The sequence below is a fragment of the Eumetopias jubatus genome, unplaced genomic scaffold (assembly GCF_037043125.1).
Source record: "Eumetopias jubatus isolate StellerSeaLion01/CBP00866 unplaced genomic scaffold, mEumJub1_p1.0 scaffold_14, whole genome shotgun sequence".
In the NCBI taxonomy this organism is placed as follows: domain Eukaryota; kingdom Metazoa; phylum Chordata; class Mammalia; order Carnivora; family Otariidae; genus Eumetopias; species Eumetopias jubatus.
In genome coordinates, this window is record NW_028274820.1 from 103,858,495 (window position 1) to 103,875,023 (window position 16,529).

The 16,529-nt window shown below is 44.7% G+C and overlaps 1 protein-coding gene across 12 annotated transcripts in view; it reads right to left on the bottom strand.

Annotated features, from left to right (window-relative positions):
- KMT2C (lysine methyltransferase 2C) overlaps window positions 1-14,748 on the bottom strand; it is a 271,413-nt gene extending 256,665 nt beyond the window's left edge. For all 12 annotated transcript variants that reach the window (XM_088018229.1, XM_088018219.1, XM_088018221.1 and 9 more), the window contains exon 1: window positions 14,347-14,748. In XM_088018229.1, coding sequence (XP_087874355.1) covers window positions 14,347-14,507 — 161 coding nt within the window. In that variant the 5' untranslated portion in view covers window positions 14,508-14,748. The remainder of the gene's footprint in view (window positions 1-14,346) is intronic.
- Between the last annotated feature and the right edge of the window lie 1,781 nt (window positions 14,749-16,529).

A 16,529-nucleotide genomic window follows, 5' to 3' on the forward strand; every position in this document is an offset into this window, starting at 1 on the left:
CAAAATAATACACTTAGACCTTACCTCACACCATATACAAAATTAACTCAACATACCACTGACCTTAATGTAAAACCTAACACTATAAAAGATTCTAGAAGTAAACATACATCTTTTCAATCTTAGGTCTCACAAAAATCGTAATTCCACAAGGGAAAAAAACTGATAAACTGGACTTCATCAATATTAGAAACCTTAGCATTTCAAAAGACATTATTGGGGCGCCTGGGTGGCTCAGTTGGTTAAGCAACTGCCTTCAGCTCAGGTCATGATCCCAGGGTCCTGGGATCGAGCCCCACATCAGGTTCCCTGCTCAGCCAGAAGCCTGCTTCTCCCTCTCCCACTCCCTCTGCTTGTGTTCCCTCTCACGCTCTCTCTCTGTCAATTAAATAAATAAATAAAAATCTTTAAAAATAAAAAAAAGAACAAAAGACATCATTAAAAATTGATTAAGAATAAGCCTCAGACTGGAAGAAAATACCTGTAAAGCATATAACTCATAAAGGACTTGTATTAAAAATATAAAAAGGCAAACTATGGATACAGTTTAAAAAAATGGCAGTAGTTGCCAGGGGAAGGAAGGGAAGGGTGGAATAGGCAGAACAGAGGATTTTTTGGGCAGTGAAACTATTCTATATATTATAACGGTAGATACATGTCATTACACATTTGTCAAAACCCATAGAATGTACAACACCAAGAGTAAACCCTAATGTCAGCTATAGACTCTGGATGATAATTATGTGTCAAGGAAGGTTCATCAACCCTAACACATGTACCTCTCTAACAGAGGGTGTGGATAATGGGGGAAGCTGTGTATGTGTGGGAGTAGGGATTTCTACAAGAAATCTCTGTATCTTCCTCTCAGTTTTGCTGTGAACCTAAAACTGCTCTAAAAAAATAAAGTCTGAAATGCATACATATATAATGAACTCTTATGACTCAAAACTAAGACACCCAAAATGGGGTAAATATTTAAATTCATACTTCACCAATAGAATCGATACTTTATCATAGAAATGGCACACAAGCATTTGAAAAGATGCTCAACATCATAAATCATTAGAGAAATGCAAATTAAAACCACAATGAGATATCACTACACACCCACTAGAACAGCTAAAATCAAAAAGATTTACAATTCTAAGCATCAGCAAGGATATGAACCTTTATACAATGTTAATGAGAATATAAAATGGTACAGGAACTTTGGAAAAGTATGGAAGTTTCTTAAAAAGTTAAATATACACTAACCATATAAGCAAGCAATTTCTATTCCTAGGTACCTACCCAGAGAAATGAAACCATTTGTCCAAAACATCTTCCAGCATCGTTCACAGGAGACAAAACACTGGAAACAATCCAAATGTCCATCAATTGGTGAACTGATAAACAAAATGTGGTCCATCCATACAGTGGAATACCACTCATCAACATAAAGAAACAAACTATTAATAAATGCACATGAATGGACCTCAAAGACATTTTTCCAGGCATATGTCTACATTTCATTGTTAGCTAATGGAAGCTAGGATAAGCACCAGTTATTGACAAAAAAGACCATCATCTCTGGATCTTAAAGTGTAATCTCAGATGTCAAACCTGGCTGTTGGTGCTCCATTTCCTAATCCATAAATTGAAGACACTGGAACTGATGACAGTGAAGGTCTTTCTAGTTCTGAGGTTGGATAATTTGAAAACAAAAGTTAGGCAAGTATTATTTCTTGATGAAAAGAGAGTATGGAAAATCACTCTGGGTTCTCATTCTGGTCCCTGTAACACGACACACGGGATATATACTCCCTCTGTACCATCTTCCCTGCTGTTGCCAAGGCTATTTTCTAACCAAGTTACATTCTTATTCTTCTGTTTAAAATCTTCAATGGCTCCCTACAGCCTACAGTAAATATTCAAAATTCCCAATTTACTTTCCCTTCCTCATTTTCTCACATACTAACCTGGATTTTGTTTGTTTGGTTTGGTGAGCTTTTTTTTTTTTAACTTTATTGAGGTATAACTGACAAAACTATAAGGTATTCCAAGTGTACATCATGATTTGACATACATATACATTTGAAAGGGTTCCTCCCATCTAGTTAACTAATACATCACCGCACATATTTATCCTCTTGGTGTGTGTGAAAACATTTAAGTTCTACTCTCACAACAAATTCCAATTCTATAGTACACCGTTATCAACTATAGACACCATGTTATACATTAGACCCTCAAACTTAATTCACAGCTGAAAGTTAGACTGGAGTTTCTTAAAAAGCAAAGACCAGAGTCAGACACACCTGGATCCAAATCCTGACTGCATCACTTACCAACTATGTGATCTTCCTGAACCACTCCTTCGCCTGTGAAACAGTATTACCATCTGGTAAGTCCTGGAAGCATCTAACCCATAATGGCCATGGACTAGTTGTTCTCAACTCCCTCCTCTCTTCAGTAAAGTTTGTTTTCATTCTTCAGGACTCAACTCAGATGTGGTTTGTTTTGTTTTTTTAAGATTTTATTTATTTTTTGACATACAGAGAGAGTGTACAAGCAGGGGAAGCAGCAGGCAGAGGGAGAGGGTGAAGCAGGCTCCCTGCTAAGCAGGGAACCCGATGCAGGGCTCGATCCCAGGACCCTGGGACTATGACCCGAGCCAAAGGCAAACGCCTAACCATCTGAGACACCCAGGGGCCCCTCAACTCAGATGTTTTCATGTCTTCATTCCCCTGCTGTAAGTTCTTCCTTCTCGAGCTCCCTAGCGCTCTGCACAATGTTCCATCACAGGACTGGTCACTTTCTAATACAGTGTGCACTGAACTGGTAGAAACTGAGGGTAGGGATTGTCTTATTTTGGTTTCTCCAGTATACAGTGCATACTAGATGCTCAGTAACATCTTCCTTGGGTAATTAATAGAAAACAAATGGACAAAGTAACCCAGACTGAAAATAAAACATGTTGTAAAAACTTACTGTGAAAAAAAAAACAAAAAGATTTTAATCACCTATAATCTTATTAACATTAAATACCAATTTTAACATTTGATGCCTTTCCCCCTTTCAGGTGGGCAGAAGAAAGGAAACAAGCATGAAGTACAGTAGAGAAAGAATCAAGAACCCAAGCCCTATGACTCCTGTATTATTTCTACCTCTGGAAAATGTTTTGTATATTTAATAGCATTATTAAACACATCACCTTAATCAACATGTTGTAGTATAGCAGTCTACCAGATGGTCATATTCAATTATAGGTAACAAAACATACTCCAAAGTGAAATACAAATTTTTGAATGAAAATTAATGTTACCCTGTGTGGTGTTTACTAGTGCTCTTCACCAAATACTTCTAGTTCTCCCTCCAGAAATATGATAGGATTTCACTTCTGTGCCCTCGTGAAGTTAGGTGCTACCATGTGACTCTCTCAGGTCAATGAAAGGTAAACAGAACTAACATATGCCATTGATTTAAGTCTTTAAGAGCCAGAGCACAGGGGCGCCCGGGTGGCTCAGTTGTTAAGCGTCTGCCTTAGGCTCAGGTCATGATCCCAGGGTCCTGGGATCGAGCCCCGCATTGGGGTCCCTGCTCAGCCGGAGGCCTGCTTCTCCCTCTCCCACTCCCCCTGCTTGTGTTCCCTCTCTCGCTGTCTCTGTCAAATAAATAAATAAAAATCTTAAAAAAAAAAAAAAAAAAAAGAGCCAGAGCACAACCTACGATGTTCTCCTTTTCCTGCCTTGGCAACAGTGGAGGACGGAGACGGGGTCTGCCTCAGCCTGGTACAGATGTTGTACAGCAAAGCTTCCAAGCCAGCCCATGAGGAACTCATAGCACAAGCAAGAAATCAACTGTTGGTGACTGAAGCAACTAAGACTTGAGGCTGTTTGTTACTCCCACATATTCTAGCTATTCTGATATACACTATATAAAAAAGTTTAGTATTTCTCTACATCATCCCAATCTCCAGTTTTGAGAATGTTCTGCACAAAGTTGGGACTCAGGTTTATTAGCAAAATTTTTACATATGGAATGAATTTTAGGATGTCTTTAAAAGGAAGAAAAAAAATAGTCCAAAGGTTAGCAAAATAAGCAAATATTTTCAATGAAAAGATTTTAAATATTGAAGTAGCTACACATAAAAAAGGCTAAAGTATGTGGCATAGTATAAAAATGACAGCATGCTATCATTCCCCTATTTACCCAAAATAAATCCTTCCTCTACTTCCTCACCCTGCTGAGGGCAACAACTAGGACTCAGGCAGGGTTCCACAGAACACTGCCAAGTAGTCACTACCAATCAACTGAGGCTGGCCCTCGGTATGAACTCTATCTGCCATCTCAAGTGGTTCTGTATCATCATTCTCACACTCGAGAAAACCTAAGTCTCCACAGTTAAACTGGTTGCTCACAGTGGTGGAGACTACTGGCTGTTTCCGCAGTGTCCACTCCCTCCCTTAGCAACAACACTCTAAAATTATTCTAGGCAGCAATGCACTCAGCTAAAGGACTATGTTCCCAGCCTCCTTTGCAGCCACACATGGCCATATGACTAGGCTCCAACCAATTACAAACAAGCTGAAGCATATGCTACTTCTTAGAAGGGTGTTTTAAAGACAGGAATTGCACCCTTGGTCTACTCTTCCTCCAGTCTACTTCAATGGACATGGGTGTAATGAGTAGTCCTCTACGAGCCATCATGGAATCTGAGGGCAAAGGCCATATCCTAGAAATATCTGAGCAGAGAGATAAAAGGAACCAAGTTCCTGATGATTCTGCAGTGCAGAGGCACCATACCAGAACTAGCGCCTACCCTCCGGACTTTGACGTGAGAGAAATAAGCATTCCTACTCAAGTCACTGTTAGTTAAAGTGACACATAAAAGTGTCACATAAAGACAAACCTAATCTAGGCCCAGGAACAGAACCCAGGTACCCCGACACAGAGTCCATAAACCTCCAGATATGTAGAAGATATCTGTAAAAGTCAAAAAAGTAAAATCTTATCTTTTGAAAGCTGATAACCATAATTATTTTCTTTCCATTACATATTACCTAATTATAGTCTGATCTACACTATGACAGCTAAATTTTTAAAGATTTTTTTTTTTTTATTTGAGAGAGAGAGAGAATGAGAGATAGAGAGCACGAGACGGAATAGGATCAGAGGGAGAAGCAGACTCCCTGCTGAGCAGGGAGCCCGATGTGGGACTTGATCCTGGGACTCCAGGATCATGACCTGAGCCAAAGGCAGTTGCTTAACCAACTGAGCCACCCAGGCGCCCGACAGCTAAATTTTTAAATACGATTTAAATTCCCCAATAATAAAAATCCTAAAATACCTTCGTGAAATGAGGGGCAAAGGTTAGGTAGGGGGCAGCCTCCTTTAACTATCTCAGTAAAAGAAGTTGGAAAACAATAATGATTTTTAACATTTTATCATTTGTATCTCCCAACAGTTTTTGTTCTTACCATGCCTTAATTCACAAAACCATCTGCTTCCATTTATAACAAACCACCACAAAATCCAACACATTAAAACAACAGCGGAGTGCTGGCTGGTTCCTCTGCTAGTTTTACCAGCGGTCACTGTCGTAGCTGCGTTCAACAAGGAATTTGACAATAGGCGGAACTCAGCTAGGACACTGGGGTAACTGGGCCTCTCTTTTTCACTGTGGTCCAGAATCCCTCCCTGTGCACATGGTCTCTCCAGCAGGGTAGGACCTACCTTCTTTCATGGTGATGAGGTCTCCCACGTATGCAAGAGGAGAAGTTCCTGGCCTTCTTAAAGCTTTGGCCCCACACTAGCACAGTGCCATTTTTGCTGCCTTCCACTGGATAAAGTGAGTCACTGGGCTAGACAAGAGACATGGGGTGGTGACCATACAATAGCATAAATCCCAGCAGGCACGGTTCATTGCGGGTCACCAACATAATAGACTACCTTTTCCCCCTTTATTTACTGTGCAGGTTAAGACCTTGATGGATGATCTATGGCATGCGATCACCTCTCTGAGGCTCAGCTGTCTGCAAATGAGGGGCTAGATGAAATGTTCTTAAAATACTCATCTGGTTTTAACATTTTATGAGTCTCTAAGTATGTAAGTCTGATATGAGAAAAAGTTGGCCATACTAACCAAAGACTTCAACCTTGGTAGAACAATGAGATGATGAAGCTTTAAGGTAAAAAATACAATTAATTCTTTAGTATGTTTCCTATTGTTATTTTATAATGCAACTGGAAGCTACTCCAGACATGTGGTATATGCCACTAGGATCCCCAAGATCAGGAAATCAAGGAAGTTATTTGTTTATTTGTTGGTAGGCTCCACTAAGAGATGGAATTAACAAAGTCACACAGACTTCCTGTGACCACTGGCTATACTGCTTCTCATGTAAATGATTACACTGAGATGTAAAGAGTAAAAATGACTCAGTATGAGAGACATAAATCATTTTAAAACCCCCTGATAGGAAGTCTCATTTAGGAAGACCTACTAACAGCACAGTTGTAATATAAAAAGATCACTATGACCACATTCACAAGTTTAGATAATGAAAAATTTTTAATAATTCTGTAGTAACAGAAATATTAAATATATACAGAGTAACTGTATATATACAGCTCCAAGGGAATTGCTTTTTGTTGTTCTTCATGTGTTCCTCATAATAAGAAACATTCTATAGAGATTTCCGCTGACCTAGCTTTTTTATCTTTCTTCTTTTTGTCTTTATTAGGGACAGCTGTACAGAAAGGAAATCTTTATTGTCCCCTCCCACCCCCAATCACTACATTATTTTATGCCATGACATTTTTAGAGTGAGTCTGGCATCTCATCACTTGTCTGTAACTAACAAGTTCTAGGATATCAGGCAAATGCTTGATTGATAACTCATGATAGTGGCAATAACAAATATTAGCAAATTCTTGTAATAGTACCTCTTAATAGCACTTAGTTTGTGCCAGACACTGTTCTAAATTCTACACATACATAAATTCACAACAATCCTAAACTAGGTGTGCTAGTATGTGCACTTTGCAGATGAGGCAACCAAGGCAGCAAAAAGTCCAGTTAACTTCCCAATATCAAACAGTTAATAAGTAGTGGAAACTGGATTTGAACCCAGGCAATCTTGGTGCTAGAATCTGTGACGTCCCCCAGAACTTGGTTTTCTCATTCGTAAAACAAGATTATGGTTTTAAGCTATTGGCTTTTTAAAAATTGCATAGAGAGCACCTGGGTGGCTCAGTCAGTTAAGCGTCCAACTCTTGATCTTGGCTTGGGTTATGATCTCAGGGTCGTGAGATCAAGCCTCATATCCGGGTCCATGCTCAGCACAGAGTCTGCTTGGGATTCTCTCCCTTTGCCCCTGCTAGCTCTCTAAAATAAATAAAAGTGCATAGATGTACATACAAGATTATATACTCCACAAAAGCATTAATGATACTATGTATTCTTCCAAATAATTTTCTATACACAAAATACATGCATAGTTTGGGGTTGTGTGCTCTTTACAAAATAGTTCTAAACTTAGTGCTTTGCAACTTTTAGAAGATTTTTCCTCAAGTTTACAAATGTATCACAGACATTCTCCCACTTTGGTACCCACAGGTCCACCTCTCTGTCCTGAGAAAAACTGCATGATGGTCCACTGATGGGTATTTTGCTGTAGCCAATTTTTCTCTACTTGTTTTCTACTTTTCTCTGCTGCCATGAGCATCTTTGCATGTACATACTTGCCCATTTGTAGGAACATATTCTGATTTCCTTCCTCATTTTTATGGATTTCTTGGTCCCTTCCCACCCCACCACCATGTCCTAAGAGAAGTAAGCATCCTAATTCTTTTACTAAATTCCACACACTCTCCATATTCTCAGTGACTTCAAGGAAGTCACATCTTTAGTCACCTATCTTAATCAAGCTCCTAAGCTTCAATGCTACACCCCCAAATACTCCCAGACGTTTCTATCTCCTCGACATCTATGCCAGAAACTTCAAAACTCCTCCTCTGCATTGACTGAAATCTCTCTTCCTTTCCATCCACATTACCAACAATATACTGTCTGCCTTGATCACCTCACACCATGACTATTGCAAGGGGCTGTTAATCTCTGCCTCCAGGTAACTCCTCTCTTCATATTATTACCAGGGTGGCTTTCCTAAAATAACTGCCATCAAATCACCAAGTATTAGAGTACCTACCTTCAACTGTATAAAACGCACACAGAATACAAAGTAATTTAATAATGTTCCTGTCCTCTGGAAGACTGCAAATATCTGCTTTTAAAACTTTAATTTAAAAAATAAAAGAACCTGGGGGCACCTGGTGGCTCAGTTGTTAAGGGTCTGCCTTCGGCTCAGGTCATGATCCCAAGGTCCTGGGATCGAGTCCCGCATTGGGCTCCCTGCTACGCGGGAAGCCTGCTTCTCCCTCTCCCACTCCCCCTGCTTGTGTTCCCTCTCTCGCTGTGTCTCTCTCTGTCAAATAAATAAAATCTTTAAAAAAATAAATAAAAGAACCCGCTGGCGGTCCACAAATTAAACCTAACCCACAAGGTGTAGTCCCAAATAGTGTTGTAGATCTTAATGGAAGATACTTAAAAAGATACTTAAAAAGAGATTTCACATAAAATTCCAAGTCCCCAGTCTCTGTTGAAAAACCAGAGTATCTAAAAACATCTGATAGTCTCACATGGCAACCATCAGCCAGAATTGTCTATCAGTTGCACCTAAGCAAGGCACAGATTCCTAGAACCCCTCAGGCAGTTTTTACTCACCATTTTTTCCCCAACTCAAGGCCTTAAGTTATGTCAGCTGTCATTCAGGATCTTACAAGCTGCATGCAATCATTTAAATTACCTACCTGGTCCCTGTAAACAGTTTATAACCCCTGGACTACAAAGCCCAAACTCATTAGCCTGGCATTCAAGGACCATCATGGCACGGCCCCAACTCCCACATTAAGCCTCTGTTCTAGTCACACTCCACCAAGAAAACACATTTTACACTTCCCGCCTCAATAATTTCACTTACATTGCTACCCCAGAACACTCTCTAACTTTCTCACTGTACTTGGCTAAATCCTATCAATCCTTCAAGTTCTAACTCAAGTACTGCTTCCTCCAAATCTTTGCAGAGACCCTTCAATGGCCACAAGAACCTTCTTCCAGAGTTGACTGCTCACCCCAACATACACTTAACACGTACATGCTCCTTGAATAACACGTGCCAAGTGAAAGATCTAGAAAGTTATAGAAGAGTACTTCCCGGGCTTCTTAAACAATTTCAGCATTTGTGTATCAGACGTAGTTACTGCTATCACAAAATTAACAGCAAAAGCAAAGTCAAACAATTTTCCCATCTTTTACATGAGATTTTTCTCTAGACAAGTGCAAAAAGAGCTGTGTCATTCCTGTTTCTCTTGTGTTCTTAAGTCCTTCGAATTCTGCAAAGAGAGAGACTGACACTTCCCATCACAAATTCAGAATTGGTCTTTCCACTAAATTTTCACACTAACCACAAGCATACATTTTATATGCAGGCCATCGCCAAAAAAAAAAAGGAGAGAGAGAGAGAGAAAAAGAAAAAGAAATTGTCCCTATTTCACTCCATAACTTTTGCAACTCATACTGCCAAGAAGTTCTGAAAATAGACACTGTAGCACAAACATGATAAAGACAATTTTTAAAAAGAGGAGGAAGGGATTAATCAGCTTGCTGAAATTAAAAGATGGGACAAAACAATAAAGAAAAAAGAAAGGGAAATACACACAACACACAGACTGGTAAATTTATTCTATATCAGCTAAAAATTATGTTCAGTCCAACCATCTCATGGATTAGAAACTGTATCAAATCCTACCCAAGGTATCTTCACACCTCCCCACCAGGCAAGAGCACAGAGAGCATCTAGTATTATCTATAACTAAAAAGTGACCTTTTTTTTTTAGGATTTTATTTATTTGTTTGTTTGTTTATTTATTTATTTGACAAAGAGTGAGCATAAGTAGGGGGAGCAGGCAGAGGGAGAGGGAGAAGCAGGCTCCTTGCTGAGCGGGGAGCCCGATGCGGGGCTTGATGCCATGACTCTGGCATCATGACCTGAGCCAAAGGCAGACGCTTAACAACTGAGCCACCCAGGCACCCACACTGACCATTTTCATTTTGGAAATGAGGTTTCATGGAAGCCCCTCAGTCATATCTGCAAGAGGCTTAAGGAAACGAGGTTGGACAATCACTATCTGCCCAAAGGAAATCTGATTGTGGCCTGGGGAATACCATGAAGTTTTGCAAAAAGGTGGGGGAGAGAGGAAGGGTAGAGCAGTTTGTTTGTCACCCTGCAAATGGACTACAAACCTGGCGTGGCAGAATTAACTGAGATAGTAGGAAAATGTATTAAATCGCTATTTTCAGAATGGGAAAAGAAACTATTTTGATACTTTTAAATTTACATGGAAACCCATGTTTATCAAATTTACATAATAACCAATATACTGAACATAAAATTGTATATTACACTAATAACATATTCTCAAAGACTAGAGATTCCATGAACAAGACCAACAGGGCAAGAGCAAACTACAATGAGGTCAGGCTGGAGAACAACCGCCTAACAGATGAGAGGCTGCCATTCCTGGACCAGCTTTTCAAGTACATTAAAACATTTCAATGCCTATTAAGTGCCAGAAACCAGTAGCTGCCAAAATTTCCATGTATCTAATTTCTTGAAAAATAAGAAAAGGAATTACTATCATACAAATTTGCATTATTTCAAGAAGCATGAATAATAGTGGTATCTTCCAACTATAAACTGTTGCTTTATGAAACTGCATATATTACAATGCAATACACCTTTTTATTACTTATTTCAAGTGCACAGCTATGGAAATGAGATTTTGGGGGAGGGGCCTTACAAATATAGAATAACAACAGTCATCCGCTGCAAAGCCATTTTTTTGCTGTCCCTTGTATGACATCACTGGTTGTGCCCAATTTTCTACAACAATAAGGCTCAAGATGGCTTTCTAATAACAGTAATTGCTCTCTGAAAAGAAAGTGGTTCAGAATATAAAGTTTTTTTTTTTTTTCCAAAAAGAGTCAAGGATAGTGCCTCAGAAATCCTATCCTCACCACCTGCTTCTCCACCACCCCCACACCCACACCCACCCACCCCATCCCTAACATTCACTTTGTCGACTTGGTAAAAAATATGGTAGAATGGTTGTCTTCCCAATTTAGTAATGTGACTATATATTCCCAAGAAGGAAAAATAAAATCAAAGCTTTGGGAAAAGTTTCCCAAATATTAACAGAAAATTAGACCTCTAGTATGTGCCTATTCTGTGGCAGGAGCTTCTTCAATGGAAAGACCCGTATCTCTGATAAAGATTATAAGCTACTCCAAATAACCAATTAGACAGTCCTTATTGTCAAGAAGAACTTTTAAACAAATGTAAACTTCTCTGTTCCACTTCACGTTTGTGCAACAGGAAATCCTAATTTATATACCTACTTTTCAAACTCTGCCTCTAAGATCAGTAGCTACAGTTCAAAATTCTTGATTTTAGTAAACAATTTTAAGATAACAATAGTTAATTAAAACTAGTATCTATACAGCCTAGGCTTTCTAAATGTGATAAAACAAAAATTATCTAACAGTATAAAACAATAAAATGCTAAATTTACTTATGTAATTATTAAACATTCAAAAATTCAAACTCAAAAAAAGTGTAATTAGCAGTGCATGGTTACCCTCTTTTTCTAAATCCAAAGACAAAAACACACACTTTTTAAAAAATAGTGTCGTAAGACATCTTCTCTAGCGTAAAACAACCGAGAGTGACCATCTAAATAACATGGACAATTTAAAAACTTGTATCGCCACTGCATTTCACACACACACACACACACACATTATTTTTCATTTCTTAGATAATTATTTGCAATCCCCTGTAATTTTAGCATTTACAATCCTAATTTACATTTGTTACACTGCAGTTTCACTTTCAGGATCTTCACTACCCAACTGCAGGGTCTTTTCTGCAGTGTATCCCAGCACTGTACAGAGATACACAATTGAAAATCCTTCCTTTTGCTTTCCAGCTCACATATTAATTTCCATTTATATGTTTCTAAAACAAGTGGAGATTCCATTCCCTTCAAAAGACAAATTTTTTAAAATTCACTAAAAAGTTTGGAATCATCAAAGTTACCACTAAATGTCGTGTGAGGAATGCTGTACCAGTTCTCAAATCCAAGAGAGAAAAGTTTCTTAAGACTCAGAATTGTACTAAACATTTCCCAAAGTGTTGTTTTTATAATGTTAGCATCACTCTGTAGAAATTCGCAAATTTCTCAAAGGGCTTTTTCTTTATTCATAAACTGAGATAAAAATTAAAATAATACAGAGGTAATACCCTAAGCCAACCTTTCTTCCGGTACACCCAGGAGTTGCACTAATACAAATGAACTCCTTTCGATCTCAGGGGAGCTGTGCATGTGTGTTTGTGCCCGTGTGTTTGTGTTCGCTTGTGTGTGTGCGCGTGCACTTGCATGTCTATGGGTGAGGGGCGTGACAACAGATGGGTCTACTCTTCCTAGAGTAATACTTTAAAAGCAAATCTAAAACATACAATAATCCCAAATTAATATTCAGAAAGAAACCAAGAAGAAATAGTCAAAATGGGAAGCAATTAAGTTAAAACCCTGATACGGCTTGATATGTGTTGCTTTAAAGGATACAAAAAAGTGACAAAGTTTAAAGTTACTTAAAACTCCACCTTCCTCCTCCAAATTCCACTTAATAGGGGAATAACAATGGCATTTTTACACCAGACACTTCATTACAATGCTCGCCAGTGGCACAATAAACCCTAACTTTGGGTCACAAAGAAGCCAATGCAATAACGTATATATATCCTGTACTTGTTTCTCTCACGATTTGTCATAGGTAGGTAAGAGCTGGAAATAAAATATGGAGGCAAGTTAAAGGGCCTGAATCATTTTCATAGTCATAGGAGAGCAAAGCAAAAAAGAGAACATTCAGCCGGGGCTTCATGGGTTTCCCACAACCCTGCTCTGCTCTGCCTCAGTGAACGCTACTATTTTTTTTTTTTTTTTTTTTTACTGTGTATCCGCAAACGTAACACTAATACGACTAAACGAATGCGCCCGAACGACAACAACAAAACACCAGACTCTCCATAAAAGTGCCGCTTTCCTGCGCGTCCCAGGGCACCCTTCCACCCCCGACAGTTCAATGAGATGACCATATAATGAAATGAGTAAGCAATACACGCCATTCTACAACTTCCGAAGACATTCACAGATCTTCCAGAGCACCCTCAAGAGCCACGAGAGCTGAGCGACTCACTGGCACTGACACGGGTTTCTTAATTTCCAGGCAAAGTTGCCGAATAACCATTTTGCAAAAAGGCATTTCCAGTCCTCGAATAACCCGAGCCTAAGTCCTCGTGCATGTTGGAAACCAAACGAAAGTCCTTCCCGAGCCGGTACCGGCTCGGAGCGACGACTCGGATAGAAGTTCGGCAACATTTGCATCTGTCTTCTCTCTGAATAAACGTGCTCTTGCTATTCCGCCTGGTGTGGGAATCCTGGCTACGCTTCCAAAACTTCTGCACGCTCTGGCCTCAGCTGTGCGATCACACAGGAGCCGAGCTCCCCGGCGCTGGGCAGTGCGGTTCGGGGGTGGGGGAGGGGGAGAGGAAGAAGTCGAACGACTTCCTAATATATCATTAAAGGATGAAAGCACAGGTTTGGGAGCACGAAAAGTTAAAGGGGCAGCTGGCTGACAAAGGAAAGCAGCGCGAGTTCCTCCCGTGCCCTTCTCCCCCAGCGAAGCCGGCGGGGCGACCACCTGGCCCCGGCGCTTTGACAGCTCCGCGAGTGTCCCGCAGCGGACTGCTTTGTAGTTGACGATGCGCTCGTCCGGGGACGACCTAGGTGTGCTCCGCTGGGGGCTCCTCCAATGACCCAGCTAGGCCGAGCAGAATCTACGAGAAATGTCTCCAAAGACAGGAGCACCAAGAAAAGCCGGCGCAAGGGCCAAACTAAAAAGTAAAGTGTGGCGGCGGCGGCGCGGGCCGTCGGAGCCCCGCTGGGCGGAGTGAGGTGCGGGCGCCCGCGGGAGGCCGGGCCCGACGGCCGCTCAGGGGGCGCGGGGCGCGGGGCGCGGGGCGGGCGGGCGCCCCGGGCCGGAGCCGCGCGGCCGGCGGGCCCCACCCCCACCCCGCGGGGGCGGCCGGGGGCGCGCGGGGGCAGGGGGCCGGGCGCGCCGGTGACAGCTCCGGCCCGGCGCCGCGGCTGGCTCCCGGCCTGGCTCCCTCACACTCAACTTACTTCTTTCTGGCTCTCTGGAAAGGGGAAGCGCCATCTTTGCGAGGCCGGCCCCGAGGTCTTTTGTCTGCGGCTGCGGGGCTCGGGGCCGGGGCTCCGGGCTCCTCGGGGGGTGGTGGCGGCGGCTGCGGCTGCTCCGCGCTCTTGTCCTCCTCCGACGACATCCTAGTCACCAGGAAAGACACATGGATCCCGGTCCTCCTCCTGGGGGGCTCCTCCCGCCGCCGCCGCCGCGGCCGCCGCCGCCGCTGCTGCTCGGGTTCCTCCTCCCCGACTCAGCCTCTCGCATTTCCCGCAGCCCCGGGAGCAGCAGCAGGTACCGGGAGAGGCGGCAACATGGAGCGAGCAGGACACGCACTCACACACATACGCGCGGGCGCGCGCACCTCGGCGCGCAGGGGCCGGGCGGGGGGCGGGGGGCGGCGGGCGGCGGGCGGGGCGCGGACGGGAGGGAGGGAGGGGCCGGCCGGCCGGGCGGGAGGTGCGGGCGGCGGCGGCGGCGGCGGCGGCGGCGGCGGCGGCGGCGGCGGCGGCGGCGGCGGCGGCGGCGGGCGGGGCGCGGGCGGGGGCCGGGCGGTGCGGGCGGGCGGGTGCGGGGCGGGGCGACTGAGGGGGCGCTGGGGGCGCCGGCCGGGGCTGCGCCCGCGCCCCTCCCCCAGCGCGCGCGGGCGGGAGGAGAAAGGGGCCGCGGCGCGGGGGGCGGCGGGCCCGCGGGGAGCGGCGGGCGGGCGGGGGGTCGCGGCCCCGCCGGCCGCCCCTCCCCCGCGCGGGCCGCGTCAGGCCGGGCGGCCGCGGCGAAGTTTTGACAGCTGCTCCAGTTGTTGTTGTGGGTTCCGGGCTGCGCGAGCGCCGGCCCCTCAGCGCCCGCGCCCGCCCTCCCGGGCCGGGGAGGAGGAAGTTTTGCGGGTGTGCGTGTACCACACACAGACACACACACACGACCGTGGCCGTCGCGCGAGAGCCGCGCCGGGTCTCCGCCGGGCGCCCCGCACCACAGACCTCTCAAACTCGCCGCCGTCTCGCCCACACACGGCCGCCGCGACGCCCCCGCCCCCGCCCCCTCCCCCTCCCCCTCCCCCTCCCCCTCCCCCACTCCTCGGCCCCACCGCCCCCCGCGCGCCGCCGCTGCCACTCACAGGGCTCGCTCCGCGCATGCGCCGCCCGCGGACGCGCCGCCGCCGCTGACCTCACCGCCCCTCCCCCGCCCCCGCTCCCTCCGCCCGCCTCCCCCCCCTCTTCTTCCCTCCCCTTCTCTGACGCGGCCCAGCGGCTCCGGCTCCGGCTCCGGCTCCGGCTGGGGAGAGCGCCAAGCTGTGGATGCGGCGATCCGGGATCGGAGTCCAGGGAATGTGCGACGCGCGCGGGGGGAAGAAGAGGGCCGCGGCGGCGCTCCGACTGCGGCGGGGCTGCCCGCGAGCCGGCCGCCGCGGAGGCCTCTCGGGGCCCCCCACCCCGGGCGCCGCCGCGCCGCCCCCGCGCCGCCCCCGCGCGCCCACCCGTCCGGCGGCCGGAGGGACCGAGCCCGCGGGCGCTCCAGCAGCTCTCGCGGACGCGGAGTGCGGTGCGACTTCGCTGCGATTCGATTCCAGGGAGAGTTTCGTTATTATAACGTCATTTAAAAAATGGGCCAGGAAGGGCTTATAGAGCTGTCAGACAAAAAGAACGTTGACATTTTGAGGAACAAAACGCCGAAAGACACAACACACCAATAAAGCCCCACAACTTGATTTTGACGGGCAGTGTGTTGGAATGCCCAGAAATGCAAGTATTTCTGAGCCACCCCACGATACGTTAAAATGGTAAAGGAAAAATGGGGCTAGAATGGGAAATGGGCACTTTCTCCGGAAGGACAGTCACACATGTGGACTTCTGGACTTTTTATTCTGATGGGGAGGTGACTCTTCCGTGCTTTCCATTCACTACTGATCAGTGTGTGTGAATTGGAGAATATTAAGACTTATCAGCATCTGCAAAAGCACTAGGATAAATTCTCGTGTAAGGAGCATGCCCTCCAGGCCGGACGCACTGGGCACCTTCTGATTATGGCTCCTCTCCATTTTCACGACACAGTGCGAGGCTCATGCTGTATATTCTGGTTTCCCAGCTAGGTTGTTCACCTTCCATTTTTTCCAATAGCCAGAATATAAACTTTGAATTGTGTTTCCTATTTGGGCAAAGTATACACA